Raw genomic sequence first — 14,166 nt, 5'->3', positions numbered from 1 at the left:
GACAAATTGAAATTGAGAATAAGTGAATTGAAGGGTACCTAAGAAACTATATCATCGGCCAGCAGACAGCGTGGGTTTTTCAGAAATAATAGGCCAATTGGGCTGGGTTCAATGACAAGTGGTTGCATTTGGGGGAGTTTTGCTACAACACCACTCAACACATGTTGATTCTTATGACCCCCTTCAAGGCTCTCTATGGTTAGGATGCGACTTCTTTTGTAGATTTAATTTTATCAGACAACAGGGTTCCTAGTGCTAAAGATGTAGTTCAACAAAGCAAGGACATTATGGCAGCGTTAAAAGAAAACTTGCAGCATGCCCAGAATCAGCAAAAATTATATGCTGACTGCCATCGAACTGAAAGGACCTTTGAGGTAGGAGATATGGTGTTTTTGAGACTGCAACTATACAGACAGTCATCTATTAAGGGAAGTGGGGCAAAGAAGCTGAAACCACATTTCTATGGTCCATACCAGGTGATTAGGAAAGTGGGACGGGTTGCCTATGAGTTACAACTACCACCCAACAGCAAGATCCACAATACATTTCATGTTTCGTACCTTAAAAAGGCACTTGGGCAGCAAGTAGTGCCTACGATGGAATTGCCACCCCTGGATTACGAAGGTTAGCTGATTTTGGAACCTAAAGTGGTATTGGATGTAAGGGAGAAAAGATAAGGATTAAAGTAATCCCAGAATATTTGGTAAAATGGAAGGGGTTGCCACCAGAAGATGCAACTTGGGAAGGGGTAGACATCTTCGAACATCCCAGTCTAAAATTGCTTGAGGGCAAGCAATTCCTAGGCGGAAGGACTGTGATGAACCCGATCTAAGGAAGGGACCATGGGGCCCAGTGGTGTTTCGTAACACCGTCAACTTTTCTATTTTTCTATTTTTTTTTAATAAATTAAAATAAATAAGATGAGAATTTTAAACACATGAAATTGTTTAAATTCCCAATGTTGGGTTTGGGCCGACTTTGTTGTTTTATTTTGAAATTAATAAATTATGCTTGCCCAACTGACTTTAGGTCGGTAGCTCTAACTCGGCACAGGAAGCTTTTAATTGGTGTCTTTTTTTGGTTGGAGTATGCTTGGATAGTCATATGACAGTCTTTGTGTGCGACTGGGCCTAGACGACAAACTCAGACCAGTAGTAGGTTGGGACGCAACCCCTAAGCTTGCATTTGCTTTTATCTGAGCACTTCCTAAGTATCTCTGAGCCGTATAATAATCCCTCCTCTTCGAATTACTGAATAGGTGGAGCCAATGCGAAAGATTCTAGCATCAGGACAAAGCCAATTACCCACCGGGAAGACTTAAAAGCTGGATCGTGGAGAGGGCACAGGGAATAACTGAGTTTGCCAATGCTATAATTCGATCCCAGGTAGCCTGCAGCTAGGAATTTGGTGAAAAACGAGCTATCTGCCTTTGCCTGTGTCTTTGACAGGGCAAAGTCAGAATATTCTTTGAAGTCAGGTTAGTGGCAGATTTTGTCTCTGCACACACACCCTCCTATAGCCATCATTTCCTCTACTATGGTGCCAAGCGATCTTGTAAGGACAACCTGCACAGTGCTGGATATTAAATCGTGTGACAGATAAGATATATTTATGGAGCTCTCTGATAATAAATTTAGAAACAACGATTTTCAGTGTGATGATTTTCTCCTTTGTGAAAATTGTTGATTGCATTTCGATAATTGATTAATGAGATATTCAAGTTGTATTGAAGTTAGCTTTGTGATTTATAAATTTGTCAAATCTGAGTGTGTTATTGGTGAAAATTCTAGAATAAAATATGTACACCTTGGCCAGGGATATTTCAACTTGGTATGCCAATTCATCATAGAACCAAATGCTATTAAACACATCAGAAAAATAATGTCTTCTTCTGCGTGGAGAGTATCACCAACATACCATCAAAACCATGTCTAGATGAAGAGGTAAGGAGAGATCAATGTTCAACAAAAAAATGAGCAAAGGTAGTGTTGTCACCAAGATGACACCCGTGATGCTTATGCTGAAATCTCAGCAATCTTGTGAAGCATGGGATGATTTCCAGGCCTGTGGATTGTCTATGGTGGAAATCAACCTCCAAAGTGAGTTCGTTCTCTGATGAAACCTCCTAGAAAAGCTAATTTTGACTGAGAAAAGAAGGAGAAAGCTTGCTGGAAATGAAATTTTGCTGGTATAACGAGGGATGCACCAATGTGGGTTTTACTACTTGCTGTCCTAAATGAATTATCAACTTTACAGAATCTATAGCCTAATTAAAATTCAACTAAGACCATGAAACCCATAAGTATTTTGTGTGAAGGTTTGAAAGTTTTCAATATTTTATCTGAAGGAAAAGAGATTTCACAACATTTAATCTATTGAAACTAGATAACACAACCCACAACCTAAATTTGCAATGAAATTACTTGCTCTAGAAAGCACTAATGAGACAATAATAAAAGATCTAATCAGTAAATCACAATACTAATATCAAAATCACACATGTGACAATGCTAAAACAAGAGGTGTATGAAGAGAATCTGTTGTTCTTTATTCATCAACTGATAAAAAATTCATTACAATGCTTGTATGTCTGAAAATGAATGAGCTACAATACTTTCTGTTGTGTATGCAGAGAAGAAAAGGAACTAACTCAGAAAGATAGAAGAGAATAGACTTATAGAAAAGAAGTCTTCAAAAGAACTTTTAGAAGAGCTGAGAAAAAACCGCTACTACAAAATGTGAACTCAGCTTCAACTGGAAGTCTTCCTTCTTGATTCTATCTCCCTCCTGCATGAAATATTTCCTTTGGTCGAATTTAAGCAAAAAGCAAGAAGTAAAGGAGGTGGAACTACACTGAACAGGCTATAGATGGCCCCAAAATGCCCCTTACCTGATGCATAACCCACATGAGATCCTAAACTGAGCTTGAATTGCTGCAAACTCCCTCAAAAATTCCTTATTTTCAGGGTTTGAACTGATCCTTCCTTGGTGCCATATGTGTGATTGCATGAATAAAGGCCTACTTGACTGATGATTACTGATTGATGACTCCAAGGTAGATAGGGGTCGGATTTAGGCCTTTTCATGCCACCAAAACCTTAGGAAAACTTCAAAACTGAGATACCTTGCCCTCAATATTCCCTTTGAACATGCATTAACTCATGAGATAGTCTTAACTCATGTAAAAAGGTCAATTTAGGGTCTAAAGTTGATGTTGAACTTGAAACTTGGAAACCTGTACCTCATCATGACTATGCATGTTTCACTCAAGATACTATCATAGCATGATACTGTTCTGTGTCTATCCTAGATAATTTTCACTGCTTGTACTCATATGATCCTCTGTGTATAATTTTTGGACTGTCTTTATATGGTTGCTGTGATAGTCTTCTAGTTTTATCGAACCTTCCCTTGCAACCTTTCTTCATTCATGGTGGGTTGCTCTATTGTGTTTGTGATCTTGAAGTTATTCTACCCTTGATATTACTAATAATGCCTTCAACATCTCAAAATTTGCTTTGATACTGTGATTTCATGTCTTATGAAGCAGCTCTATAACAGTCCCTTGACTGCAAATTCCATCATTGCCCCATTGTTGGACTGTGGCGACTGTGGAATCTTTGAAGCCTTGATATAAAACAATCACAATATCTCCTTCAATATTGTGAGTCGTGACTACCTTTGTTATTGACAATCATCATCTCACCCCTCTGTCTTTACTTTCCTTTTGACAGTGAACTGTCATTTGTGTCTTGGACTGTGAGGGTTTTGTGAGAATTCTATGTACAATGATGAGCTGCAACTCTGTCAATATCTCATGGGATGCACTTGATGGAGATGCCTTCATTGCCATGTTACTATTTTGTAAACCCTTGTCAAATCTGACAGTTCATGGGTTAGTGACTATTAAACAACTGTCATTGTTTTCTCTTGAAGAACTCTGTAACTTGGGTGAGTTTGTGACTGTCTTGGGTATCTGTAGCCTTTCAATGGATAACCTCCTTGAGGACAGTCATATGTTCTTGGGTTTGAATGCTCTGAGTCTTTGGAGATGACTGAGTATTAGGACTGTATTTTCATATCTTATTTCCCCATACTGGTAACACTCCTCAAAATGACTGTTATAACTACTTGTTGCAGCTATAGGACTGTGCATTTCACTGTGGAATTGGGAAGCTCTGTCATAGCTTGGCTACTTCCCTATACTGTTTTGATACTTGGGTCTTCATTTATTGAAATGATGATGAAGACCACTTCATTTGACTACATTTTGATGGGACTGTAGCATGACTGTCCTAAGGCTTATTTGACTGTCCTATTGATACTTCTTTAAGCTTCAAGAGCAGTAAGCTTGTTGCATTCATATTATGACTATCACTGTCATTCAAATGCTTTATTGTTCTTTTTCCACTTATGCATTTGAGACCCCACCATTTGTTAGTGTGTGAAGGCTTTTGACTGCTATGAATGAATGTTTGGACTGTCTTGATGTCTGTGAGGTCAAAGAAGTTATCATGCAGCTTTAATACAGTTGTGACTGTCATATCTCGGGACTGCGGAGATCAACTTTTTAAGGACTCCCCTTTTTTGATTGATATTTCTGTGTCCTTGTTCTTGATGAAGCCTTGATACATATTCAAAGTCTCTTATGAGTGTCTAGAGGTGATTATTCTTTTGGTGATTGATCCCTCCTTATGCATTGACAACCTGCTCTACTCATTTCACTGTCATTGTGGTCTTTATAACTGCTGCACTTATTGGATTATCACAGAGCTTTGAGGATTGATAAAGAGATTTCTATTCTCTGTCTTTTTCTATTCCCTGTATTCTGTACCTTATCCTTCTTTGGGTTGCTCCAGGGTTATAGAGCCTATACTTGAACTGTCATTGCTATTTTGGAGGACTGTGATCTTTGTGTTTGTGACCATTTATATATGTGACCTCCTTAAGACCCCTTTCAAATATGAGACCTTTAAAAAGACCTTAACATTGTTGCTCTTATCCTTGAGACTGTCTTTTTGAACCTCTGTTTCTTGATGTTTGCATTGTGGCTGTCTCTATACCATGGGTTTTGGCTTCATAGCTACTATTAGAGGCTCTGTAACTATGTTTGGGGCTTTACTGTGTATATGGACTGCTATACTCTAATCTCCTTACCTGATTCTTCTGCTGCTATTGAGCTTATGGCCTTCCAAACATTGATATCACATAGAGAACAAACTTGAGAGTATGACATTTAGGGGTTTTGACTGTAAATTTAGCATATGGGAATCCTGGGCTTTGTACTCATTTTTTCATGAGCAGATATAACAGACTTCTGTTCCTTAATATGCATAGAAAACCATAACAAAAGGCAGTATGGACATGCATCTCATGATGTATACAAAAAAAAATCCATTTCTTTTCGAAGTATGAGTTAAAAGCTGAAACCCTACCTCTCTTCGTGAGTCAACTCAAACTTCAACTTTTGTTTGAGGCTTTGTGATTCCTTTCCCCATGCATGGATCTCTGCATCTCATAGATTGCAACTCTTTGATGAACATTCAATAATGACTCGGTGATGAACAAGGGCTTGTATGCTGCTGTTTCATATGCGTGATTTTCTCTGCATGAAATGTCTTAGAGCCTCTCCACGCTTTTCCTCTATCTTTGGAGTGCATCTCATTTTGGAACAGCCTCTTGGCTGCTTGAAAATTGGAAACTGTGAGGGCACTAGAAGAAAATGACACCACAATCTGAAGGTGAAGGCCTAAAATACACATGGGATTGTCTTTCAAGTTACAGATGGAAGATGTAAACAGCTGTGGCAGCCATAAGTGGGTTTGCAAAACTTGATTTTAATAATGAAAGCTGGAAGCAGACCTAAGCTAACTCCCTCTTTAACCCGAGTTATTCCTCTTTTGACCATATATAAGCTGAGTGAGAGCAGGACTACGCTGAAAATCCACCTGTTGTGACCTTTTCACACATCGCTACATTGCTAACAGGGACCCCCTCTTTGCCAACTTTCTGCGTTGTTAGGTTAGGGTTTTGGCTGCTTAGTGGGGCAATTTTGCGTTTCCCGTGCTCGAGTCTCGGAGTTTTGATCATGCCTAGTGTCATCTAGGGTTTTTGAAGTTATATGATCAAGTTGTAAAAAGTTGATATTTTAATGATCCTAAGTTTTGTCTAAGTGTTAGACCAATTGAACATTAATGTGTTTTTAAACACGTGCATCAATGATTTTAAAGTGCCAAGGTATTCGCAGACCTTTTGGAGTTGTTTTCTCGCTCCTAAAGTATTATTTAAATTGGTTTCGCACTTTATTCCAATATTTTCCTAGCGTTTCGCTCATATTTTTGGAAAATTAGTATAAGTCCAGTCAAATTTAATGTTTCTAAGTGATTTTGAGTGGTTAAAATGATAAAATCCTAAAGGAAATTCATATTCCAAGGGTTAAAGGGTCAAAATCCATGCTAGAGGTGTTTTTCCCCTCACATTCCAGACTACCCAACCCATTCCCCCACTCAAAATCCATACTACTCATGGGTTTCCCCTGGAATCCATACTGGCCACTAATTTCCCCCACTGTTTATCCAGACTACCATTGAATTTCCCCTGGAAGTGCTAAAATTTGGCTAAGTGTCAGGATTTATCCAGACTGCCATCAATTTTCCTCCAGGAGTGCGGACTGGAGTGCGAGGATAATTCTATGCCTGGGTCGATTTTCCACCAGGATTTTTGTGACAACTAAGTGAGGATTTTTGTCTGGATTTCCATCCAGACAGAGGTCGAATTTCCCTTGAGAGCATTTGTAAGGATTTTTGTTTGGATTTTCATCCAGACAGGGATCGATTTTCCACTAGGAATATTTTTGAAGAGTTTTGAGTCCGGATTTCCATCTAGACTGAGGTCGAAATTCCACCAGGGAGGTTTTTTCCAAGCTAAGTGAGTTTTGAGTGTGGATTTTTGTCCAGACTAATATCGAATTTCCCCTAGGGGGTGATTTTTTGCAAATTGAGTGCATTTTTGTTTGGATTTTTGTCCAAACTCATATCGAATTTCCCCTGGGAGGGTTTTTGTGTGCATTTTGATGAAAGTGAGCATGGATTTTTATTCAAGCATGGGTCGAATTTCCCTTATGGGGTAAATTTTGACATTTTAATGATTTTTAAAGGGATTTTTTCAATCCCAACTGATATCGATTTTCCCTTGGAGGCTTATTTTGGATTTAATTTGTGATATTTTAATAAATAAGTCCCATTTAATTGCTTTTAAATAACTGTTAATGATTATTTAAAATTTAAAAGCAAAATTTAATAACTTGCAAAATCATTTAATGTTTGAACCTTCTAGAAGCAAGTTAGGTTTTCACCAAGCAAGTATTTATACAAGTGTTTTATCCCACATTGCTTGTGTGGTGAAAGAGGGAGGTGAAAACAAGTATATGAGAGGAGACTTACTATTATTTTATTATTAAATCTGCCAGGTGTCTCCATGAAAGCGATTTTTCTCCAAGTTGGGCGAATTTTTAGCAAGGCGTTTTTGTGAAGTGTGGGATTGAGGATTTCTTTTCCTCCCCTTTTTCCAGCTTGCTGATTTATTCCTCTCGGCTGCCATTAAAGACTAGTTTCAGATTTTTGATTTTGTTAAGTTTGGCGATTTTTTCTAAATTTAGTATTTTTTTGGTGAAAGTTGGCAATTTCATGTTTGGAGACTTGGGCGATTTTTTTCAAATTGCTGCCATCCTTGCTACTGCAGATCAAGGCTGCCATTGACATCAATTTCCAGATTTCCATTTTGGCGCCATAGTTGGGAAAATTCGATTTTGCTTGGGAGGTGATTTGGTGCCACATCTTGATGATTTTTTGTGCATGCTTGTTGGTTGCCATCATTTCCAGCCTGCTGATTCGCTTCAGATCTGAGGTTTGCTTCAGATTTTGACCTTTATTAATGGCTGCCATTAATTTTCAGACTTAAGTTTTTATTGCCTAGCCAATTCCAACTTAAACATTTAGCATTTGGAGGTGTTTAATGGATTTTTCTGTGCATTTTTAGACCATTTTATCGCTGTTGCAGGTCTGAAACTCCATTGTTAGGCGGTTGTCCTCATAAATTTTCATTTCCAGCCACCTAACCAATTTTGGCGAATTTGCTTGGGGCTGTTTCCTTAGCAATTTTTCATCATTTTCAGGAATTTAAACCACTTTGCAAAGTGCTGGTAAGTCTGAAGTATCCACTTTTCAGACTTGTCCTCAGAAAATTAAATTTTACTAGCCATACTTACATTCCAGAAAATGATTGTTTTCATCATTTAAATTGATTTTTATCAATTTTATTCACATTTCTGAAAATTACATGTTTTGAAAGTCTGATGTTCAGGTTGTCTTCAGAATTTTGACCTCCATTGTTGACTGCAGAAGGTGTCTTCAGACATTCATTGTGTGAAAACACAATCTTTCACACCTTTTCCTTAGTCATCATCAATCCGGTATACCCCTTTGCACTTTAGCTTGCATATTTTCTAAGCGTAGGGAGGTATAAATGAATTTTATGGAAGACTTCCATGCCTTAGTGTTGTCACACTTTGAACTTAATTGCTAAATTTACCAAGTGTATGGATTATTTTCCTGACTCCATGCTCTAAATTAACTAAATCTTTAGAAAGTCAGGAATTTTATTACGAATATTTTCCCAAGTCTAACTTCAAGCTTCGTACAGGTGCGATGTCAGAGCCAGGATACAAGGAAAGAAAAGAACTGCTGAAGACGCTGGAGACTGGATTTTATCCAGAGTTTAAGATTTCATCCAAATGGAAGGAGATCGCTAATACAAACATGCATTTCCTGGACTTCGACCAGATGCAACGTCGGATGTTCGGAGTCAGAGATCAGGTTCCTTCCTCAGCATATGCGAATATTATGAAGAGTGACATTTTCCATGCCGTTGGATTTCCACAGTCCATACAGTGCAGTGAGCTTATCCTAGAATGTGCACGATGTTACGATCCGCTCACAAGATTGATCAAGAGTCCTAAAGGCATTGTTATCGCCTACCTTGCTGAGGATGCCATTGCTGAGGTGTTCGGAATTCCATGCGGAACAAACATGAAGGATGTGACCAAGAAGGATTATGCAGACAGATACACGAAGAAGATGGGTGTATGTAAGAATTTAATTAACAACAAGTGGATGATTGAGCCTAGGTCTCATCATTCCAAGGCTCCCAAGACACTTATGTGCATAGATTTTAAGGAGGAATATAGTGATTCGATATTCCTACTCAACAGAGTGACGGGGATGCCGCAGGGAGCAATATTTGATGGATGGATATTCTACCTCATCCAGGATTGTCTTAGAGGAACACTAGTGAATTGGTCCAAGATTATAAGTTACAATTTGGATTTTCAGCTGAGGAATGTAGAGCGGTCCAAGTCATTCGCCATGACTTCTTACCTGGTGTACTTGCTTGCACGATTTGTTTCATACAGAGGATTAATATACAAAGGTGAAGTCAGGAATGGGCAAGGACAATTTAAGAGCTATGAATGCTACCCCCAACTAAGCATGCATAGAATTGAAGACTATAAGAGAGTGAATGATGCATTCACTATGTACATCACATGGATGCTGCAACGCGGAATCCACAGAAGATTGTCCAAGGAGGCAACAAAGTTAATAGAAAGATATGGATCGTGGTATATACAGTTTCCCACTTTTACATACCTCAGGATTCATGGGTTTCAATCTGAACCCTACATACTTCCTAGGTATCCAACCGACAAAATGATATTGTTGGAAGTGGTAAGACAACTTCTAGAGTTCGATGTTATCCAGAGAGAGAAGCACAGGACAAGAATGACATTCCCTATTTCAGTTGGGAAGACGTCAAAGGTTTGCCAGTCCGCTATAGCCGCCAGCACTGCGAGTGAGGAGCTTGCATTCTATCGATTTGCTACATATAAAAAGAGAGAAAGATTCGATCCAAACAAGAAGGTCGGAAGGATCAGAGGAGAGAAGTTCACTCATAAGATTGACATAGAAGATTATTGGGCTAACCTAATGGACGAGCAAGCAATGGAGAGAAGAATGTGGTCCAAAATGTCAGTGGATTTCATGAGGAAGTGTGGACTTTTCCTCATTCCTGATCAATTATTAGATGATAGAGATCACACACATCCACAGTATGAGAGTGAAATGAAGAAGGCGATCCTATTGCCTAATTGGTCAGAGTCAGAAGAGATTGACCTGAATATATTGATGAGAGAGGTCTTGAATTTCTCCCGCACATGGGTGGATATACAGATGAATAAGTTAGTTGACATGGGTGTTCCCTTCACTTATGAAAGGATGAAGCTGAAAGAGTCTACTTCCGAGGATGATCAGAGGACTGTCAGTGATGTCAAGATTCATGCAGACGAGGAGAGTCAAGCTCCCAAGAGAAGGAATAACACGCCAGGAGAAGTCAAAGCCAGAGGGAAGAAGATTGAGGATGTGAAGAAGAAACAAAAGACTATCATTCCTCCACTTATCATTCTTTCACCCCCTCCTAGTGTCTCATCAATTGAAGTAATTGAAGTAATAGAACAGAATAAGGAGACTCAACAGTGTTCCAACACAGTGATACTACCAGAGAATATTCAGGAATTCCATGCCACAGCGACATCTGCACCTCCCGATGAGAATAATGATCAGCTGGAATCCCCTACTGTCCTTTTGGAAGTTATCTTGGGAAATGAAGTATATGATTGGACCAGGAGTAATCCTGATGATAATGATGATGTTATTTCGGCTTTGAAAGGACTTGATCGAGAAGTATGTCTTGATGATGGTATGGAAATGACCGCTATTCCTGAATGGCTGAGGAGAAGCATGGAGAAAAGTAAACAAATGATAGAGGTACAACCTATCAATGATATTGATGACTACCTAACTAGGAGTGCTAAGAAGGAGCCCAAGAGAGTGGAGATTTTATCGCACATAGCTAGAGATGAGACAGGAATGCAGATTGCACAGATTGTTGTTCCTATTGCAAGCATGACAGCGGACATTGCTACTCCTATGGATTTCCGGATCACTTCAGTTGCCCTTGGTCGTACATCCATAGAGCAGGAATTCCAAGAGATTGGTGACAACCTCCAGGCAATCAATGCAAGGTTAGACAGAGCGGTTGCGGAGAATGGAAGGTACAGAGAAGAAAATATTAGACTCAGAGAGTATATTGTAGGGACAAGGCGTGAAGATCCCACCCTTGTTTCCCCTATTGCAGTTGACCATGAAATACATTCACACTGCGAGGTAGCGAGAGGTACACACTCAGAGGTGGAAAAGTGGATTGAAAGCACAAGAAAGAAGGCAGATGATTTCCTTACTCAGTTTGTCCATGCATATGATAAGACAACAACGCTCGTATTCAGAATCCAGTATTTGGAGGGAAATTGGGAAGAATTCCGGCCTATTCAAGACAAGACTATTCCACACCTCCCGGCATTGAAGAAGGTTCCTAATTCCACCTTGGTCAACGATAACATTGTGCACAATGGAGACATATATGATTTCCATAGTTAGTATTGTGCATTAGCCTTGAAGAAATCAGCTTATGAAAACGCCCAATCGAGTTGTATGGAGATGGAAGGATTAATTCAGGACATTCAAATGAAGATCCTTGCCTTGATTGAAGAATTATTGGGTGTTGATTTTAGTGATGCTAGTGGTTTACACTTTTAGCCGAATTAAGAGACAAGATGAAATTGATGTATTTTTGCCAGTTGGACTCTTTGAAGAAGAGTCAGATAGATGACTTGGTCTCTTTGTTGATTCATGTTCATAATTTGCAGAAGCTCATGCCAGAATGGGAGAACACTTTAAATGCTTGCTTGGATTCATTGGATGTGGTTGATTTACAACAAGATACCTTGCCTAGCATTTCCATGGAGGAGTTAGATTCAATATTGGCTAGATTCTTGGAGTATGCTAGGAGAGAGAGAGAGATGTAGGGGGAATCTTCTAAAAGATTCCCTATATGATGACTGTATCTTTTCATTGGGCCATATGTTGGTGGCGCCATTTTTGATGTAACCCTAATTAGGGCAATTCTAGGGTTTTGTTGGCATGATCTCGATTGTTGATCTTAGATCAATCTGGGCCATCCATTTTTGTAAGAGACTCTATATATGCCCCTTTGTCTCTCATTTGTAAGGGAGAGTTTTTGTAGAATTGTTGGTATATGCTGCAGCTATTTGAATCCTAATCATTGTTCAATTGTTGGTGATTTTGCTCTTCAAGTGTTGTATTTGCATTCATGGTTCTCAATTCCTCCAAGTTAGATTAGAATTTATTTTCATGTATGTTAGATTGAGTGGAAGATTTGTTGAATTCATTTGTGTGGAATCCTTAATCCATACCACTAGCCTCTTGCCTCTGGTAAGTGTGTCTTGTGTGGTCAACTAGAATCTGAGTAAGCATAACTTCAACTATTACTTGTCCGTCGACAAGCATCAACTTGGATGGTGTCTACGTTTGATGGTAATAGTCTGAAAATCTTTAAGTATACCTTAGATGATTGCACTAAGCTTGTGTCAATACCTGATTGTGAGACCTTGCCTGGTTTGATTCCACTAGATCCATTCATCATTTCCTACATTCCTAGGCTTAGAATAGATTTCTTGAACCCTATTCTTTTTCCCCCTTTTTTTAGTAAGAAGTAAATCCAGAGCCATATTGATAAATCTTAAGTTGTCAGTACACCTATTCTGCATCATTCATGATAATCCAAACATTTGCATAAGCCCCCAAGTGAAACACAACAATTCACATCAACCACTGAACTTACCCACTCGTCAAGACTTGACATGTAGAAACCTTGGAATCACATTAGTTGATCTCATTCTTAGCATTTGAGGTGATTTTGTTCAAGATAGGGTAAATTACCTTGGTACTTTATTCTGAAATGTTTTGTGCATAAAAAACACATCAACATTCTTTTGGCACTAGAAGGAGGGCTGATCATTATCAAGTTGTTCACAGATAATCATATTCGCAAGGAGTTTATCTAGGACTTTTGTCCCTCCTCCCGTGCTCAACAAAGAATTGGCACTAGAAGGAGGGCCTGAACGCAGTGAATGCGTAAGCAGTTAGACTGCAAATTTTATCAATTTATGTTTGCAGGAGTTATCCAGGACTTTTGTCCCTACTCCCACACTCAACATTCTTTGCAATCATTCGAAGATTATGTTCCAGAATGGTGTTGCCTGAAGAACTTATCCAAGGTGAACAAAGAGATATCATTTCACAATTCAACACTCTTGCTTGGAGAAACCAAAGTAGTCATGTTGAATTTAGACAAGAAAAGTGATAGACAAATAAGAGCAGTTGGGAAGCTTGCCTCCGACTATCATTGTTTCTGGAGCAGTTGATCGTGAGAACCAGTCTACCAATTAGCCTGGAAGAAATTGAACCTGTTGAAGATTTCAAGTTAGTATGGAATACCATGGTGCTACCTGATCCTCATAGAACGAACGAGCTTGAATTGGACGAACTTGAGTTCAAGCAACTGAACCTAGGAGATGAAAGAAAGATTATATCCAGTTTGAACAACTTTGTTTGGGAAGTAAAAACAAGTGCACCACAATACATCAGAGTTTCTCTTATCTTGGAAGAAGAAGAAGAGATAGCTGAACAAATTGACGAACAAATTGAGGAGCAGATTGAAAGAGATTTACTTGCTCAAAGATTACAACAAGTCCAGATTGATCCTAGATAGATCACGCTGGATCGCATCAATTCCTTTTCACCTGAGAGACTTCAAAGAATTCTAAGATCTACTCCTAGAGAACGAAGACATTGTGAGTTGAGGACTCCTCGCAGATCTAGACTTGGAAGGCGGGAGGCTTCACCGAATTCATATATAGCAGATAGAGATAGATTATTCAATCCGAGGGACGTGCTGAGAGAAGACAATACTTTTCTAGATCCTCCAGATCCAAATCAAGAGGAAGCTCAGCAGTTTCAACAAGAAGACCAAGAGATGGTCGAGAATCAAGGACCACCCCCAAATGGTGCTACCTAGTTGGTTACCAAACCGTCACCGCTTGCTTTCAATGGCATTCATGAGATGCCGAAGAATCCAGAGAATTTCTGTTCAAAGTATAATGCTAGTGACTCAAGCCGGACGGTGGAAGATCACATC

At 39.1% G+C, this 14,166-nt stretch overlaps 1 protein-coding gene across 1 annotated transcript; it reads left to right on the top strand.

Annotated features, from left to right (window-relative positions):
- The first annotated feature begins 287 nt into the window (after positions 1 to 287).
- On the top strand, positions 288 to 13,740 carry LOC131875132 (uncharacterized). The gene is made up of 3 exons (XM_059219160.1): positions 288 to 624; positions 13,146 to 13,246; positions 13,390 to 13,740. The coding sequence occupies exons 1-3, from the start codon at positions 288 to 290 to the stop codon at positions 13,738 to 13,740; spliced, it is 789 nt and encodes a 262-aa protein (XP_059075143.1).
- Positions 13,741 to 14,166: the final 426 nt, after the last annotated feature.

Source organism: Cryptomeria japonica, chromosome 4 (assembly GCF_030272615.1).
Source record: "Cryptomeria japonica chromosome 4, Sugi_1.0, whole genome shotgun sequence".
NCBI lineage: Eukaryota > Viridiplantae > Streptophyta > Pinopsida > Cupressales > Cupressaceae > Cryptomeria > Cryptomeria japonica.
The sequence above is the reverse complement of the archived record's forward strand: the minus strand, read 5'-3'. Positions and strand labels throughout refer to the sequence as shown.

Bases quoted from the DNA above. Each gene is read 5' to 3' on its own strand.
- LOC131875132 (XM_059219160.1), top strand. From the start codon at position 288: ATGGCAGCGTTAAAAGAAAACTTGCAGCATGCCCAGAATCAGCAAAAA. The intron at 625-13,145 runs GTTAGCTGATTT...TTATGTTTGCAG, and splicing joins GCCACCCCTGGATTACGAAG to GAGTTATCCAGGACTTTTGT. The intron at 13,247-13,389 runs GTGAACAAAGAG...TTTCTGGAGCAG, and splicing joins GCCTGAAGAACTTATCCAAG to TTGATCGTGAGAACCAGTCT.